At 38.2% G+C, this 14,824-nt stretch overlaps 1 protein-coding gene across 2 annotated transcripts in view; it reads left to right on the top strand.

The window, feature by feature from the left end:
- Nucleotides 1–14,824, top strand: part of pigg (phosphatidylinositol glycan anchor biosynthesis class G (EMM blood group)) — a 202,424-nt gene that overhangs the window by 48,736 nt on the left and 138,864 nt on the right. For both annotated transcript variants that reach the window (XM_030145924.1, XM_030145925.1), the window contains exon 5: nt 3,993–4,131. In XM_030145924.1, the coding sequence (XP_030001784.1) occupies nt 3,993–4,131 (139 nt within the window). The remainder of the gene's footprint in view (nt 1–3,992; nt 4,132–14,824) is intronic.

The following is a 14,824-nucleotide window of genomic DNA, read 5'->3' as shown; positions in this document are numbered from 1 at the left end:
CCTCACTAGGGTCACGGGGGTCGCTTGGAGCCTATTCCAGCTACTTACGGGAGAAGGCGGGGTTCACCCTGGACATGTGACCAGTTCATCTCAGGGCTGAACATATAGAGACAAACAATCACTGTCACATTCACACCTATTAACCTATCAGTGCATGTCTTTGGATGGTGGGAGGAGCCAGAGTACCTGGAGAGAACCCACGCAGACACGGGGAGAACATGCAAACTCCACACAGAAAGGTCCCACCCTCATGGACTGGTGTTGGAAACCTTCTTGCTGTGAGGCACCAGTGCTATCCGCTGCACCGCCCATCACTAACACTACATTACAATCCATTGTCATGGAGCTACAAGTATTGCAACAGGACATATTCATGTAAATGTCAAAGTCATGTGAAACTACCGTTAGTTCTTTTTGGCATGTCTGTATGGAGAATACGTTGAGTAAATAGTTGTGTTGAATGTCTCTTATTGAATGGAAGTTGTCTGTGGTCTGTAGATGTGTTCTGAGGAGAGAACCTGAGCCCAACATTTGGAAGAACCCACATTAACAGCTTAATACCATGAAATATGCATTTGGACCATTTGGGTGACCTTTGACCTATAATTGGACCTTGACATTACACCTTTTGTAGTGCAAAGCACTCTGAAGACATGACATGTCTCTCAAAAAAACATTGAAGGGCCCAGCATGAGCAGATTGCTTCATTGTACTTTATCAAAAGTGAAGAAGGTTTGAAAGTTGCCAAAACCCCCACGTTTTCAGGGTTGAAAAAGTATTTTTTTATTTATTTTTTTTGGGGGGGGGTGGGGGGGGGGCCTTGATTAGAAATTTTTGGACATTTTTGTATTCCCAAGACATTGGAGCATCAGAAAATCTGGGCTAAAGCTGAATCTGAAAATTTTCCTGAAATAACATCCCCCCCAAATTAAATGGTCCAAATCAAAAGGATAAGCTTGAATGGAGTCCGGAAAAAAATATTGACCAAGTAGTTGAAGAGAGAAGTCAGTGCAAGTCTATGGGAGCCAGGGCTTTTTGGATCCAACCCCAGTGGCCATCAGTGGTATTACAACTTTAATATCCTTATGCGATGGCTTCAGTTTTTGAACCTCGGTGCGACCCCACATTTTATCCAACTAGAGGCCAGATTTACTGACAGTTCTGCAAGAGCAAACACCCTTTGATGTTAAAACCTACTGTTGAGATTTACTCAAGTTAGGGGTAGGGGTGTAAGAAAATATCGGTTCTGCAATATTTCATTTCACAATACTGTATCGATTAGGGATGCAAATTATCGATTAATTCATTAATCGTTAGTTGGTTGCCCTTATCGATCGATTAACGATTAATTGATAAGTGGCGATTTTCCTGAGAACCTGAATTTCTTTTTCAAGACGGTCTAGAAGAATAAAAGCTAAATATTGATTATACACTTCATGAAAAAACCAGGTCATATTCCTTACTGATCGATTTATTGAACCATTGGATACAGTCAGTGTTTCCTGTGGAATTCATCTGTTGATGTGGCGGTCTGTAATGGGGGGGTGCATGTGCGTGCATTTTGCCGGGGGAGAGGGGGATGTAGTACTCGCACGCGTGCAGTACGGCCAGGGGATGCGTGTGTGTTGGTTGGTAACCGTGCGCATGTGTGCATCACTTTCCGTCCTACTTGTAATACTATGGGGGTACGGTGTAGTCCGTGCCCCCGCAGAAGTGAAAGTGAAACTTTTCACTGACTGTAGACTACACCAACCTCCAGGGAAAATGCTCCGATACCGACCCCACATTTGTGTGTGTATTTATTCAGGGGTGCACCGCTCCCATAAACAGACAGGCTGGTCTGTGCTTGGTCCACCATGTTCATACAGACATTCTAACTCATCAACGCCATGATCCGGTTCAATGAGCGCCTATCCCAGCCGCAGCGTCGCAAAAAAACCAGCAGCCTTTGGACAGGTGTGGACGGGCGGAAAAGGGCAATTAACCGACAATTAATAATTTAGCAAATTCTTATCGACAATTAATCGTTAGCCGATTAATTGTTTACATCCCTAGTATCGATATTAAAAGCTACTGTATTGATATTTTTAAGTATTTATTCAAATGCAGATATTGTGGAGGTTCATTTTTGTTTTTTCTTTGTCTTTTTGTTTTTATTTTATTTATTATTATTTAACACTCTTTTGTTACATAATGTTAGTTCCTTTGTCGGGATTGAACTCAATACTGTTCTGATGTTAGTTCTGAACTAATAGAATATTAACATTTGAACAGGATCTGAAACTGGAATGTCTGTAAAACAGAATTTCAGTTTGAACACAGGAACATTTTGTGATATAGCATTAGATCCTGTTGTGATCAAATAAAAATGTGTTTAGTATTTGTACATATTTCTGGTGTAATTCAGTTCTTCAAGGAAATAATTATTTTAAAAAAAGAAACAAACAGAAAATTGCCTTTTTAACAGTATCATGATATATTGTGATATATCGTATTGTGATCCTAGTATTGTGATTTGTATCGTATCGCTAGATTCTTGCCAATACATAGCCCTAGTTAGGGGTGGATGGGGGTGGTCCTGGAGTCACTGTCATGAACAGAGAATACACTGTAAGACTGACAGATATCTCCATTGAAGGTAATTTATTTGGTAGGGATGCACCAACTCTGAAATTACAGGCTGCTGCCATTGTTTAAAATAACGTGTTCGTTTTGTTTTGTTTTTTTCATTTTTACTATATTTTTGTGAAACTGAGGTAGGATTTAGTTTTGTTTTGTTAACATCTGTACTCATGTATTTAACTCAGCGTCCCACTGCCTTTTATTCCAAAGGCATTCTTGCTGAAATCCAAGTCAGTGGCAGTTTTTCACGAGTTGAAACGGAATTACTGACAGAAGAAACAAAGCCTGATCAAAGTCTGTCATCACAACAAACCATTCATCCTGTGTTTGTTTGCCGTTGTAACTGTATTCTTTTAAAGACAGGAGGAAAAGTGTGCCAGGATGACTTCCTTTTCAAAAGTAATTATTTAATACCTTCCTATTTTGCAGCTGCATGCCTCCCCACAGGACAGGAACCCCCACCGACATATGAAAAGTACCTGAAGTAATCTGTTACCCCTGCATTAATCAGTTCATGTTCAGTTTTTACCTCCGCCAGGAGGTATTTTGATCACTTTGCTTTGTGTGTTTGTTTGTTAGCAACTTTACGGGAAAACTCTTCCACCCATCTTTCCCAAATCTTCCCCACAGATAGGCCTAGGCCCTGGGACCAACCCATTACATTTTGGGCCAAGTAGGCCAAAGTTCAAGGTCACAGCAAGGTCACAACATCTACAATTTTCCTATCTCTCATCATTGAGCAATTTTCGAAAATTCATAAAAAATTCAAAACGACTCTGATTAGCCTCCAATTTGATCCACCTGTAGCTTAGAACAATATCTTGTACCTGGCACAAAATTGTCCACATCCAGTGTGGAATGTGGACTCTGTGGACATTTACATTTAACACTGAAAATCCCATTTACCACACATTTTTCATTATAACTCAACAATTGGAATTGAATATAATTTGACATACACATGACTGGTACCAAGCTTCAACTTTGTACGAAATATCGTTCCACTCCATTTCTCTTCTGTTACACTCTGTTGACTTTTGTTATTTTTCATGCACCATTTTCAAAAAATCATAAAAAATGCAATTCGTGAAATATCATTATGAAATTTGTTTTGCACATCCATAGTTTAAAAAGAAAGTCGATCCACACATGCACACCGTTCGGGGTGCTTGGCGAAGGTTTGTGTTCTCTGAACACTTTTTTTTTTTTTTTTTTTCAAAGTTTTGGTTTCATCACTGCTGCAGCCACTGAAGCATTCAGGGCCAAACTTGAATGAGTCACATGTGAGAGTTGTCAGGTTTGCTCTTCCAGATCAGCCCATGCCGTACAGTAGGAGTCCATTAACCCTGGTGTTTCCTTCTTTCTCTCAGGAGGCTGAAGGATCCTTGCCCTACCTGCTGGTGTTGTGTGGAGACCACGGCATGTCAGAGACCGGCAGCCACGGAGGATCCTCAGAGCCCGAAGTCAATACGCCCCTAGTGCTGATCAGTCCAGCCTTCAGGAGGAAAGGTACACAGCTGAATTAGATAGAACCTTCTGATGAGGAGGTGGAGGGAGGAAAGGTACACAGCTGAATTAGATAGAACCTTCTGATGAGGAGGTGGAGGGAGGAAAGGTACACAGCTGAATTAGATAGAACCTTCTGATGAGGAGGTGGAGGGAGGAAAGGTACACAGCTGAATTAGATAGAACCTTCTGATGAGGAGGTGGAGGGAGGAAAGGTACACAGCTGAATTAGATAGAACCTTCTGATGAGGAGGTTGAGGGAGGAAAGGTACACAGCTGAATTAGATAGAACCTTCTGATGAGGAGGTGGAGGGCCGCTGGTTTTACCCTCCTGGAAACCACTGTGAATGGAAAGTAAAGCCAGTGTAGAAAGAGACACAAGATGCAGTTCTGTGAACAGGCTGCCTCCAGAAGTGAGTCAGTCTTCATAGACCACATGTTTATCCATCTATCCATCCATCCATCCATCCATCCTCCCCCCCTCCCATCCTTCCATCCATCCTCCCTCCCTCCCATCCTTCCATCCATCCATCCATCCATCCCTCCCTCCCTCCTTCCTCCCTCCCTCCCTCCCTCCCTCCATCCATCCATCCATCCATCCTCCCTCCATCCCTCCATCCATCCTCCCTCCCTCCCTCCCTCTGAACCACGTCCTTCTCCTCAGCGTTCTGTGGTTGCCTCAGTCTGTTCTTTCTACCAACAGTAAACCTGGGGGTACATTGTCACCAGTTCATCACAGGCCTTAACTATACAGAATAACTAATCATGTTTACAGCCTGCTATAGAAAACAGATGTAGGTAACTTACCGTACAGTAAGCATTTGTCTGTATGCTTAACAACATGATTGCTTTCAGTGACTCATGATGTTGTTTGTGTTTGCTTTGTGGGCTTTGATTGACAGCTGACCCGGCTGCTGACTCAGACAACTGAAGCTTCAGTTTATTGAATAATACATTTTTCCTTACAAGGGTCTCTAACGTTGGTTAGAATCTATTTTGAGTCTTTTTTGTGTATTTTTATGTACATATATACCTATATTTTGTGTTTGTACTTATTTAGTTATATCAAATGGTATAATAATGTTCAAATTCATGGAAATGTATTCACGGTAGCAAACAGTTTCATTTAGTCACCTGTCAATGAATAGAATAGAATAGAATAGAATAGAATAGAATAGAATAGAATAGAATAAATGTATTTGTCATATGCACAGAGAACCAGACGGTTACATCGTACAATGAAATTCTTATTTTGCAGGTACCCCTTCGCTGAGCAGCTACAATCTAAGCAAAAAAGCTATAACAATTTAACTTTAAATAAGAAGCCTATATAAATATAACTAAGCATATCTAACAAACTGCAACAAGTCTAAAAAAATATAAAAAAGGGAGTCTAGATAAATAGAAATAAGCAAATCTAAAGAACTAAGCAAACTAACAACTCTAAAGTAGCCTAACTAAATAAAATGGTGCCATGTCCCTCTTTGTCAAGTATAGATTATTAGGTTACTCTAAATTATTCTTGTTAAATTATTAAAGTTATTAACATTAAGTCATTATTTTTAAGTTATTGTTATTATTATAGTTAAGATTATCGTTTAACATTACCTGTAGCTAGAACAAAATAATATGAACAAATATTAGTAAATGTTAAGTGAGTACAAATATAAACTGCTGCATCACAGTATTTCTTAGTTAAATGCTGTGAGTGACAAAGTCCACAGTGTATGTTTTTAGGGCTTTAATTGTGAAAGATAATAATGGAATTGGTTGATTTACTATTAGTTAGTTACTTTTGCTAATAATTTGGTATTACACTAATTTATGTTTGGTCAGTCAGCCTGCTAGTTAGACCATGTAGTCCAAATTAATGTTTTTAAAGATGACATAGTTGACTTTACTGTTTTCAGATACACTGGGATGTGCTCAGTGTTTTCACTTGAGGTTTCACAAAAGTGAGTTGTGTCACAGAAACTTAATCACTTTTTATGTAATGCTTGTATTGGGTCTTTTTGTCAATCCATCAATTTGTCTGTTATTTTGTTCCCAGATTATAACTGGGAAGGCATTGACTTTTTTTTTTCATCAAATTTGCAATAATGTTTGAGACAAATATTCACAGACTCCTTTTTGCAATTTAGCAACATGTGAACCACCTGGGAGCACTAAGATAAATGTAAATGCATTTTGTTGAATAACTCATCAACTGTAAAACACTGACATGTTTTATGTCCACGTCTTCCTCAGCTGGATATAAGCAGTGCTCATGTCTGACGGTGGTTGTAGTGTTTAATCAAGTGTGAGGGGATATGTTTGTGACTTCACATTAGATATTAGAGAGATGTTATGCCACTGTTAGGGGTGTAAGAAAATATCGGTTCCGCAATATATCGGAATATTTCATTTCACAATACTGTATCGATATTAAAAAGTACTGTATCAATATTTTTAGGTATTTATTCAAATACAGATATTGTGGAGGTTCATTTTAGTTTTTTTTTTTTTTTTATGTATTATTATTTAACACTCTTTTATTAAATAATGTTAGTTCCCTTGTTGGGATTGCACAAAAATAATGTCATGATGTTAGTTATGAACTAATAGAATATGAACATTTGAACAGGATCTTGAACTGTAATGTCTGTAAAACATAATTTCACTTTGAACACAGGAACATTTTATGATATAGCATTAATTCCTGTTGTGATCAAATAAAAACGTGTTTAGTATTTGTGCAGATTTCTGCTATAATTCAATTCTTCAAGGAAATAATTATTAAAAAAAAAAAAAGAAACAAACAAAAACTTGCCTTTTTAACAGTATCATGATATATTGTGATATATTGTATTGTGATCCTAGTATTGTGATTTGTATCGTATTGCCAGATTCTTGCCAATTCACAGCGCTAGTCACTGTATCCCAGTCACAATAATACTCTGTCAACTGCCACACTGAAAAACTGCAATTAGTTGAAGTGGTCTGTGTCTTCCGCGCTGGAGGTGATGTAGTTTGTTTAGAACTAAAATGTATGAATCACTGAAGGCTGAACTTGTAGGGCAACGTTTTCTTTCATGCTCGTACTTAACTTTCCATTTATCTTCCTATGTCATCTCCTGCAAATAGAAGCCCCTGAGCAGAACTTTACTTTTTTGTGGTGATGAATGTGCGAACGTGTGATTCTGATAATTGCTTCTTCTCCACAAAGTCTATTTTTGAGACCTTCTTTTACATAGATTTTTTTTTATTTATAGACCCTTCGTGATAATTAATCATTTACAGTTCAGTCGAGTTGTTGCTACTGAATTAATAGGTTTTTTTTTAAATTCATTTATTTATTTATTTATTTTTACCAGCGCTCTGTTGCTCCTCCTGAGCTGCAAACAACTTAAATGTCTTGACTACTTGTTGGAATTTAGGCCTTTGAATGATAAACTTTTACAGATTACTGAAAGAACAAATCACTGCCATTGTCTGCGGGTCTCTTCAGGGAAATAGAACCTGTACCAGCAGAGCTATTTTCTAATTTGTGGTGCTTTCTGTTATGTATCAGGAACACAGGACTCCAGATAAGGATGTTAAAAGCGATGATTTGTAAGATTAAGAAACATTAGTTCCTAAACTCAGTAGATGGGGTTGGCATTTGATCAAAATCTTGTGGTGTTGGAGTCCAATACCAAAGTAGAAAAAAAAACCTCAGAGCTTTTCACTATCAGTATACACTCCACACTTTACTTTGCCTTTGGACAGCCTTGAGCTAATCTCAACTGCAGCCCTGGAGATTTCTACAAAGCCTCCAGACTCCATTGAAGAAAAACAGTACAACAGTACTTTCCAGAACACAGAAGATGTATGTGTCTGCCTTCATCTGTTAGTTTGTTTATATTATTGTGTGTCTTTCTAGGGTTAAAATATTAGTTTGGATCATGTTCACTAGTAATTCTAGAGTTATGTGTGATAAAAGTCAGGTTTTTGCAAAGTTTTTGCAAAGCATTTGTTTTGAGGAAAGTCTACAAGTTGGATATCAGTTATGGTTTGTAGCCGGATCATTATGGGTCATTTCTCCACAGAGGAAGTGTACCAATCAGAGTAATCAGAGATTGCACATACTTATTTTATTGTTTTACATTGTGTTTTGACTTGTGTTGTTTCCATGTAGAGGGTATGCACATACGTCACTTCCCCCCCAGGCCACGCCCCTCTAAATCAGACAGAGTGGCAAAACCAACCTGCTCAACATGACAGAATATAGCAGTAAATACAGCCAGAGCGGGAAAATGTGAAATATGAAATTACATGGACAATTGGACTGGACATGGATCTGTACGAGCTACCAAAGAACAAGTGGTCCATGAACACTGACATGTGGACACAAATGGAGGATCCAGACCTGATCCAGGGTGGAGGGGATCAGCGCTATTTGGACCTGAAACTAATATACATGGTTTCATCATCGCTGACAACCAGGGTCCAAAACTAGGGCCCAGAACCAGCTGATCCAAAGGCTCCAAAACTAGGGCCCAGAACCAGCTAATCCAAAGGCTCCAAAACTAGGGCCCAGAACCAGCTGATCCAAAGGTCATTTCCAGTAGACCGTGGACTGACCCCAGTGAATATATGCATGATCTACTGGGACTGAGGAGATTTACTGAGTCTAGTTCAGATCCAGTCCTTTATCCAACACAGATACTACTGCTGTGGACCAGCAGGGCACCACTGCATTCTGGGAAATTAGGAGATTTAGACCACCTGTTTTTAAATTACAACATTATTCTTGTAATATTATGGCTTATTGTCGGAATATGACGACTTTAATCTCATAAACGAATGACATTTTTGTTAAATTATGAGGTTTTTTTATAACTACAACTTTATTCTCATAACATTGTGATTCTTTTTGTATTCGACTTTATTCTCATAAAATTACAGGTTTTATATTGATATTTTATGACTTTATACTCATAGTGACAAGTGTTTTTTTTTTTCTCTTGTGGTCCTAATACTCCGTCGTAGCTTTATTCTCCAGTTCCCCCGTATTTGAAAAAACTAGGTTGGCCTCAGTTTCAGTTAGTTTACTAATCATGTAGGAGCACAAGGTTCAGAATCACAAAATGAAGACAAAAACCAGGAAAGATCTGACCATGAAACCAAGAGCTGCACTAAGAAGGAACGTTAGCCAAAACAATAGGTCATTTCAGGTCTGATTGGACCCAAAAATTCAGCAGAAATGAATGTTAGCTGACACCAAACAGGATCCACAGATCTAGGTTTGGTTTCCTGGATTTGTGGATTCATCTCCTTCTCTTTTCTTTGTCTTTCGGTGTCTGTAAAATGATAGCTCCCACTGCTTTAAGAACCTGTTCATACAATCAATCTCACAACAGCTCTGCCCCATTTTTTATTAAATATTGTTCTTCAGTTTAGACAGGATTGAAGCGAATGCTGCCACTCAGTGGGTGGAACTGTGGTGACTTCTGCCAGCAGTGACATCATGTGCATACCCTCTATTGTTACATTTGTTGTGTGTGATATTCATTATTGGATACAACATGAGAAAATCTCATCCCATCTGTGTAGATTGAAACTAATAAAACCCCACAGTGCTGCAGAATGACACAAAAATACCTAAAAACTCCACCTAGGTCAAGTATTTGTACTTAGTTCCTCCCTGCCTCTTTAAATGTACAAAAGCAAATAGCGCCTCATTAGCCACTTCATGGAGTCTTCAAAGTGAGATACTAATCTGATTAGTGGAATTCACTTGCAGTATGAGCAGGAGCTGAAGAGCCTATCAAAACTGATCAGTGAAACAACTGATCCTAACACAGATTCTTCTTCTTTATCCTTCTTCCTTATTCTTCTCTTTCTCTGTCTTATTCTCATGCTTCTTAAAATGCTTTATAATCTGCTGTTTATGTCTGAGTTCAAACCATCATCGATGGAGCCTGTATGCTTGTTTACTCTTCCTTCTTTCTTTAGTGAGTCTATGAGGGTTTAGAGGGGACATTTGTTCATTTCAAAAAATGTAGAAATTGGTGTATTTTTCCATAGTCAGTGTTTTACTTACATTAGATCATGGTCCCTGTTGGTTAGGGGTGTAACGGTGCACTTGTATGTACCGAACTGTTTGGGTTCGGGGTAGGGATGCAAATTATCGATTAATCCATTAATCATTAGTTGGTTGACCTTATCGATCGATTAACAATTAATTGATAAGCAACGATTTTCCTGGGAACCTGACTTTCTCTGTCAATAGGGTCGATAAGAATAAAGCTAAATATTGTTTGTATTCTTCATGAAAAAAGCATGTCATATTCCTTAATGACTGATTTATTGAACCATTGGATACAGAACAGACAATGAAATTTATGGAGTAGAACTAAAGAAATTCAACAGAGAAATTCAATCAAATAAATGGATCTGAGGAGGGGCAGTTTTGAAGAAATGGGAGTTTCTGACTTTGCATCACTGACATGATGGAGCGAGATCTCAGTGGAGATTCTCAAATTCTTATCGGCAATTAATTGATAGTCGATTAATTGTTTACATCCCTAGTTTGGGGCCTTCGATATAATACAGAGGTGTACAGAACCAATACACGTAGGCTATGTGAAGATGGCCAACACTGTGGAACCAGACACAAGCAGAACCAATGTGCAGGGTTTGCTCTATATACAGTACATCCAACAGGGCCGAATTCACGGCACCGCTGCAAAAAAACCCAAAATACGACAGCACAGAGTATAACAGAGGCACAGAGGCCGGGTTTAACATTAGAAGCATGTTCAGTTTCACTTTCGGTTTTCGGTTTGTTGCAGCCAGTCCACGGGTTCCTTTATAGCAAAAAGGTTTTTGTTTTTTAACTCAAGTTGGTAAAATCCAGTGAACCTGCTCCTCTTCTGCTTCACCGTGCCTCTGCTGTGGTGTTACAGCGAGGTCACGTTCACAGCACCTCAGGGAATACTGTGAGGCGTTCAAAAACACGCCGTAAAGTACAGTACAGTGTTTGCCATAAATGAACATTGAACATTCAAACATACATATAGAACATGTGGGGTGACTGTTAACTCTTTCGGTGCCAGACAGTTAAGGGGCTAATAAGCCTTAAAAGTGCCACAGAATTTGGCCGTTTTTCAGTATTTCGCGTTGTTTTTATAATCGAAGTCTGAATCGTCATCAGAACTCATTTTCTAGCAGATGGGACTGTTTTGACAGATCGCTGTGTTTACGATATTACTACAAAATGGCCATCTAATTTGCATATGATTTCATTCATAAATTCATTCATAAAATTTCCCAAGCAGAAAACGAAACGCGAGCTCTTCCTTGGTCAAAAACCGCTCGGTAACATCCGACCGATTGCTACTTAGATTCAAAACGCACCGGGCGCAGCCGATTCATTATTGATCGTAATTTGCAAGAAGATTTGAAAGAACGTCATCAAAATGTGAGAAAGAAATGGGGGTGGATGGTTTGTTTGTACACAAATATGGCGTGTTCTCCAAAGCCGATCTGATCGGCCCGTGGCACTGTAAAGGTTATATTCGTAAAGCCGATTTAATCGACCCATGGCATTGAAAGAGTTAATGTACAGATGACTGAACAATATTTAGTATAAATGTCCTGAGTCCCACAGGTAGTTACGGAGCGCCTTTACATATGAAGGCCATGCACAGAAAATACAAAATATCTAATTAGAAATGACAAACTAATAGTGCTCTAACCTATAGACTCATCTGACCCTTACGTTGACATTATAATGCGCTCCTTTAAACGCACTACTTGGTAGCGCCAATCAGTGGCCATCATCATAACTGGTTCTTTTTGAGCATAGTGAGACTGGTGGGTCATTAGAAAGCTCTGCTGCGTGTTGTTTTCATTAGTCCAGGATTCTTCTTGTTGCCAAGGAGGTTTGGACCGGAGTTCATTACTGGGGCCATACCACAGCTTCACTCTCTAATCTGAATGCATTATTTGAGCTTCTTTTCTTACCGCAGACTGGCAGACCATGTTGTCAACATTGCTTGGAGGACCCTGACAGGCAAAGCCACTTAACCCTTAGGGGTCCACGGTCACGGCCCTGTGACTCAATCGCATGACATTTTCAACACGTCGTTGGTCACGTAGACCACTAGGGACAACTGCATTCGAAAGTGCAGACTTGAAACACATTTGATGTTGATAGAGCAAATACAACCGGAGATATGATGGTTTGAACTCAGAGCAAACAAATGTGAGTAAAAGTATGAAAACGGGTGGGGTTACATTTCTTACCATATCTTCATCTTTTTTTGTCCTTTTTCAAAGAATCTGTGGATTCTAATCTGACCCCCACCTGAACTGGATACGGAAACCGGGGGGGGCTATGTAAAGATATGCTTTAATGTTAAATATTTGAGGATAGTTTTCATTTATTACAATTTTGATTTTATAGACCAAAATTTTTGGAGCCAATATTCACTTTTAAAGTCTTTGAAAAGGTTCATTAAGGATCTTTGTGTTATTTATGTGATAAATTATGTACATTTTTTCTATTGGATTTGATCATTTTTGTGTTTTTTGGCCTTTTGTGTTGATATAATAGGTTAAAGTGAAAAAATAATTGGCAGATGAGATAGATGAAGTTGTGCTGAAAAAAACAAACAAACAAACATGGGTATAGTAAACATTTCTGTATATTGTATATAAAGGCAAAATCAGAAGCACTGAAAAATGGCCAAAATAGGCTCAGACCACTAAAGGGTTAAATTAAGCAGCGCATGTTTAAGAATCTACACAATCATTGTTTACCTCAGCGTCTAACTTTGCCCTTTGTCGCGTTCTGTGAGGGACAACTGCAGTCAAAAGTGCAGACTTGAGACACATTTGATGTTGATAGAGCAAATACAACTGGAGATATGATGGTTTGAACTTTGAACTCAGAGCAAACAAACGTGAGTAAAAGTATGAAAATGAGAGAGGGGGGGTTTACATTTCTTACCATGTCTTCGTCATTTTTTGTCCTTTTTCAAAATGGACAAAACTAGAAGAATGGTGAGAATGACCCCCCCCTGAACCGGATGTGAAAAACTGGGAGGACCGGGGGGGGGGACACGACCTTAAATATTTGAGGATAGTTTTCATTTATTACAATTTTGATTTTATATACCTAATATTTGGAGCCAATTTTCACTTTTAAAGTCTTTAAAAAGGTTTGTTAAGGATCTTTGTGTTATTTATGCAGTAAATAATGTAAATTTTTCTATCAGATTTTATCATTTTTGTGTGTTTTTTGGCCTTTTGTGTTGATATAGTAGGTTAAAGTGGAGAAATAATTGGCAGGTGAGATAGATGAAGTCGTGCTGAAAAAAAGATACCAAACATGGGTATAGTAAACATTTCTTTATATTGTATATAAAGGCAAAATCAAAAGTACTGAAAAACGGCCAAAATAGGCTGAGACCACTAAAGGGTTAAATCAGTGATTTTAAACTTTGGGGTCGGGACCCCACGTGGGGTCACCTGGAATTCAAATGGGGTCCCCTGAAATGTCTGGCAATTGATACAAAATTAAAACTTACGGATAAAAATTTACATTATATACCCTAAATACTGCCTAAAATTAATGTTTATTTGCAACATATTATAGCAAACTAGTACATGATCAAAAACCAATTAATTTTACCAAATAAAATGTCTCTGTTTTTAATGTCTGGGGTCACCTGAAATTTCTAATAATTTATAAAAAAAAATTCAAAAATTAAAACTTACTAATAAAAATTTACATTATATAGTCTAAATGTTGTCTAACAGTAACGTTTATTTGCAACATAGTATAACAAACTATTACATGATCAAAAACAAATTAATATTATCCCAAAAAAATGTCTCTGTTTTGAATGTCTGGGGTCACCAGAAATTTGTGATGTTAAAATGGGATCATGAGCCAAAAAAGGTTGGGAACCACTGGGTTAAATTAAGCAGCGCATGTTTAAGGATCTACACATTGTTTACCTCAGTGTCTAACTGTCCCTTTGTTGCGTTCTGTGAGGATCTATGTTGCATTATGTTTCAGTTGAAACCAAGGTGTGTCAGTAAGAGACAATGGAAAAGGTGATCACTTCTAGCCTCCAGACCTTCTGCAACAACGGTGAAACCATACAAGGAACTGATGCAACACTGTTTCGAAACATTTATGGAGAAATTTCAGCCCGCAGACATCAGAGAGATACTAATGAACTGACAAGTATGGCCCATGCTGGATACATGCGTCATACAGAGATCAGTTTAAGCCTACGGTTTTCTTTTTGAAATGCTGTGCTATTAAAACTAGAAAAAAGGTTTCAGACTTCTGTCTATAGCTATAGCTTTGAAAGTAAACTCTCATCAGGTTTTCAGTTTGTCACTATAGAGGAAGAAAGAAATCAGACAATATTCACATTTTAGGAGCTGGAATGAGAATATATTCAGTTTTTTTTTTCCTTGAAAATGTGCTGTAACCAATTATCAAACAAAGTCATAGTTGCTGATTAAGAGCTATATAACAGACAATTAATTTAAGAATCCATTAACAGCTCTCCTTTCAATTTGTAATATAGTTTTATGTTCTTATCTCCTCTAAACCTGGTCTCTAAGCATGTCCTGAGCTAGTGTTGGTCTAGTGTTTCAGGGTTCTGTAATATTTATGACCTTAATTGGAAGAACTCAAGACAAAACATAA

This window comes from Sphaeramia orbicularis, chromosome 10 (assembly GCF_902148855.1).
Source record: "Sphaeramia orbicularis chromosome 10, fSphaOr1.1, whole genome shotgun sequence".
Classification (NCBI taxonomy): Eukaryota; Metazoa; Chordata; class Actinopteri; order Kurtiformes; family Apogonidae; genus Sphaeramia; species Sphaeramia orbicularis.
Note: the sequence above shows the minus strand (reverse complement) of the source record. Positions and strands in the feature narration are given on the sequence as shown.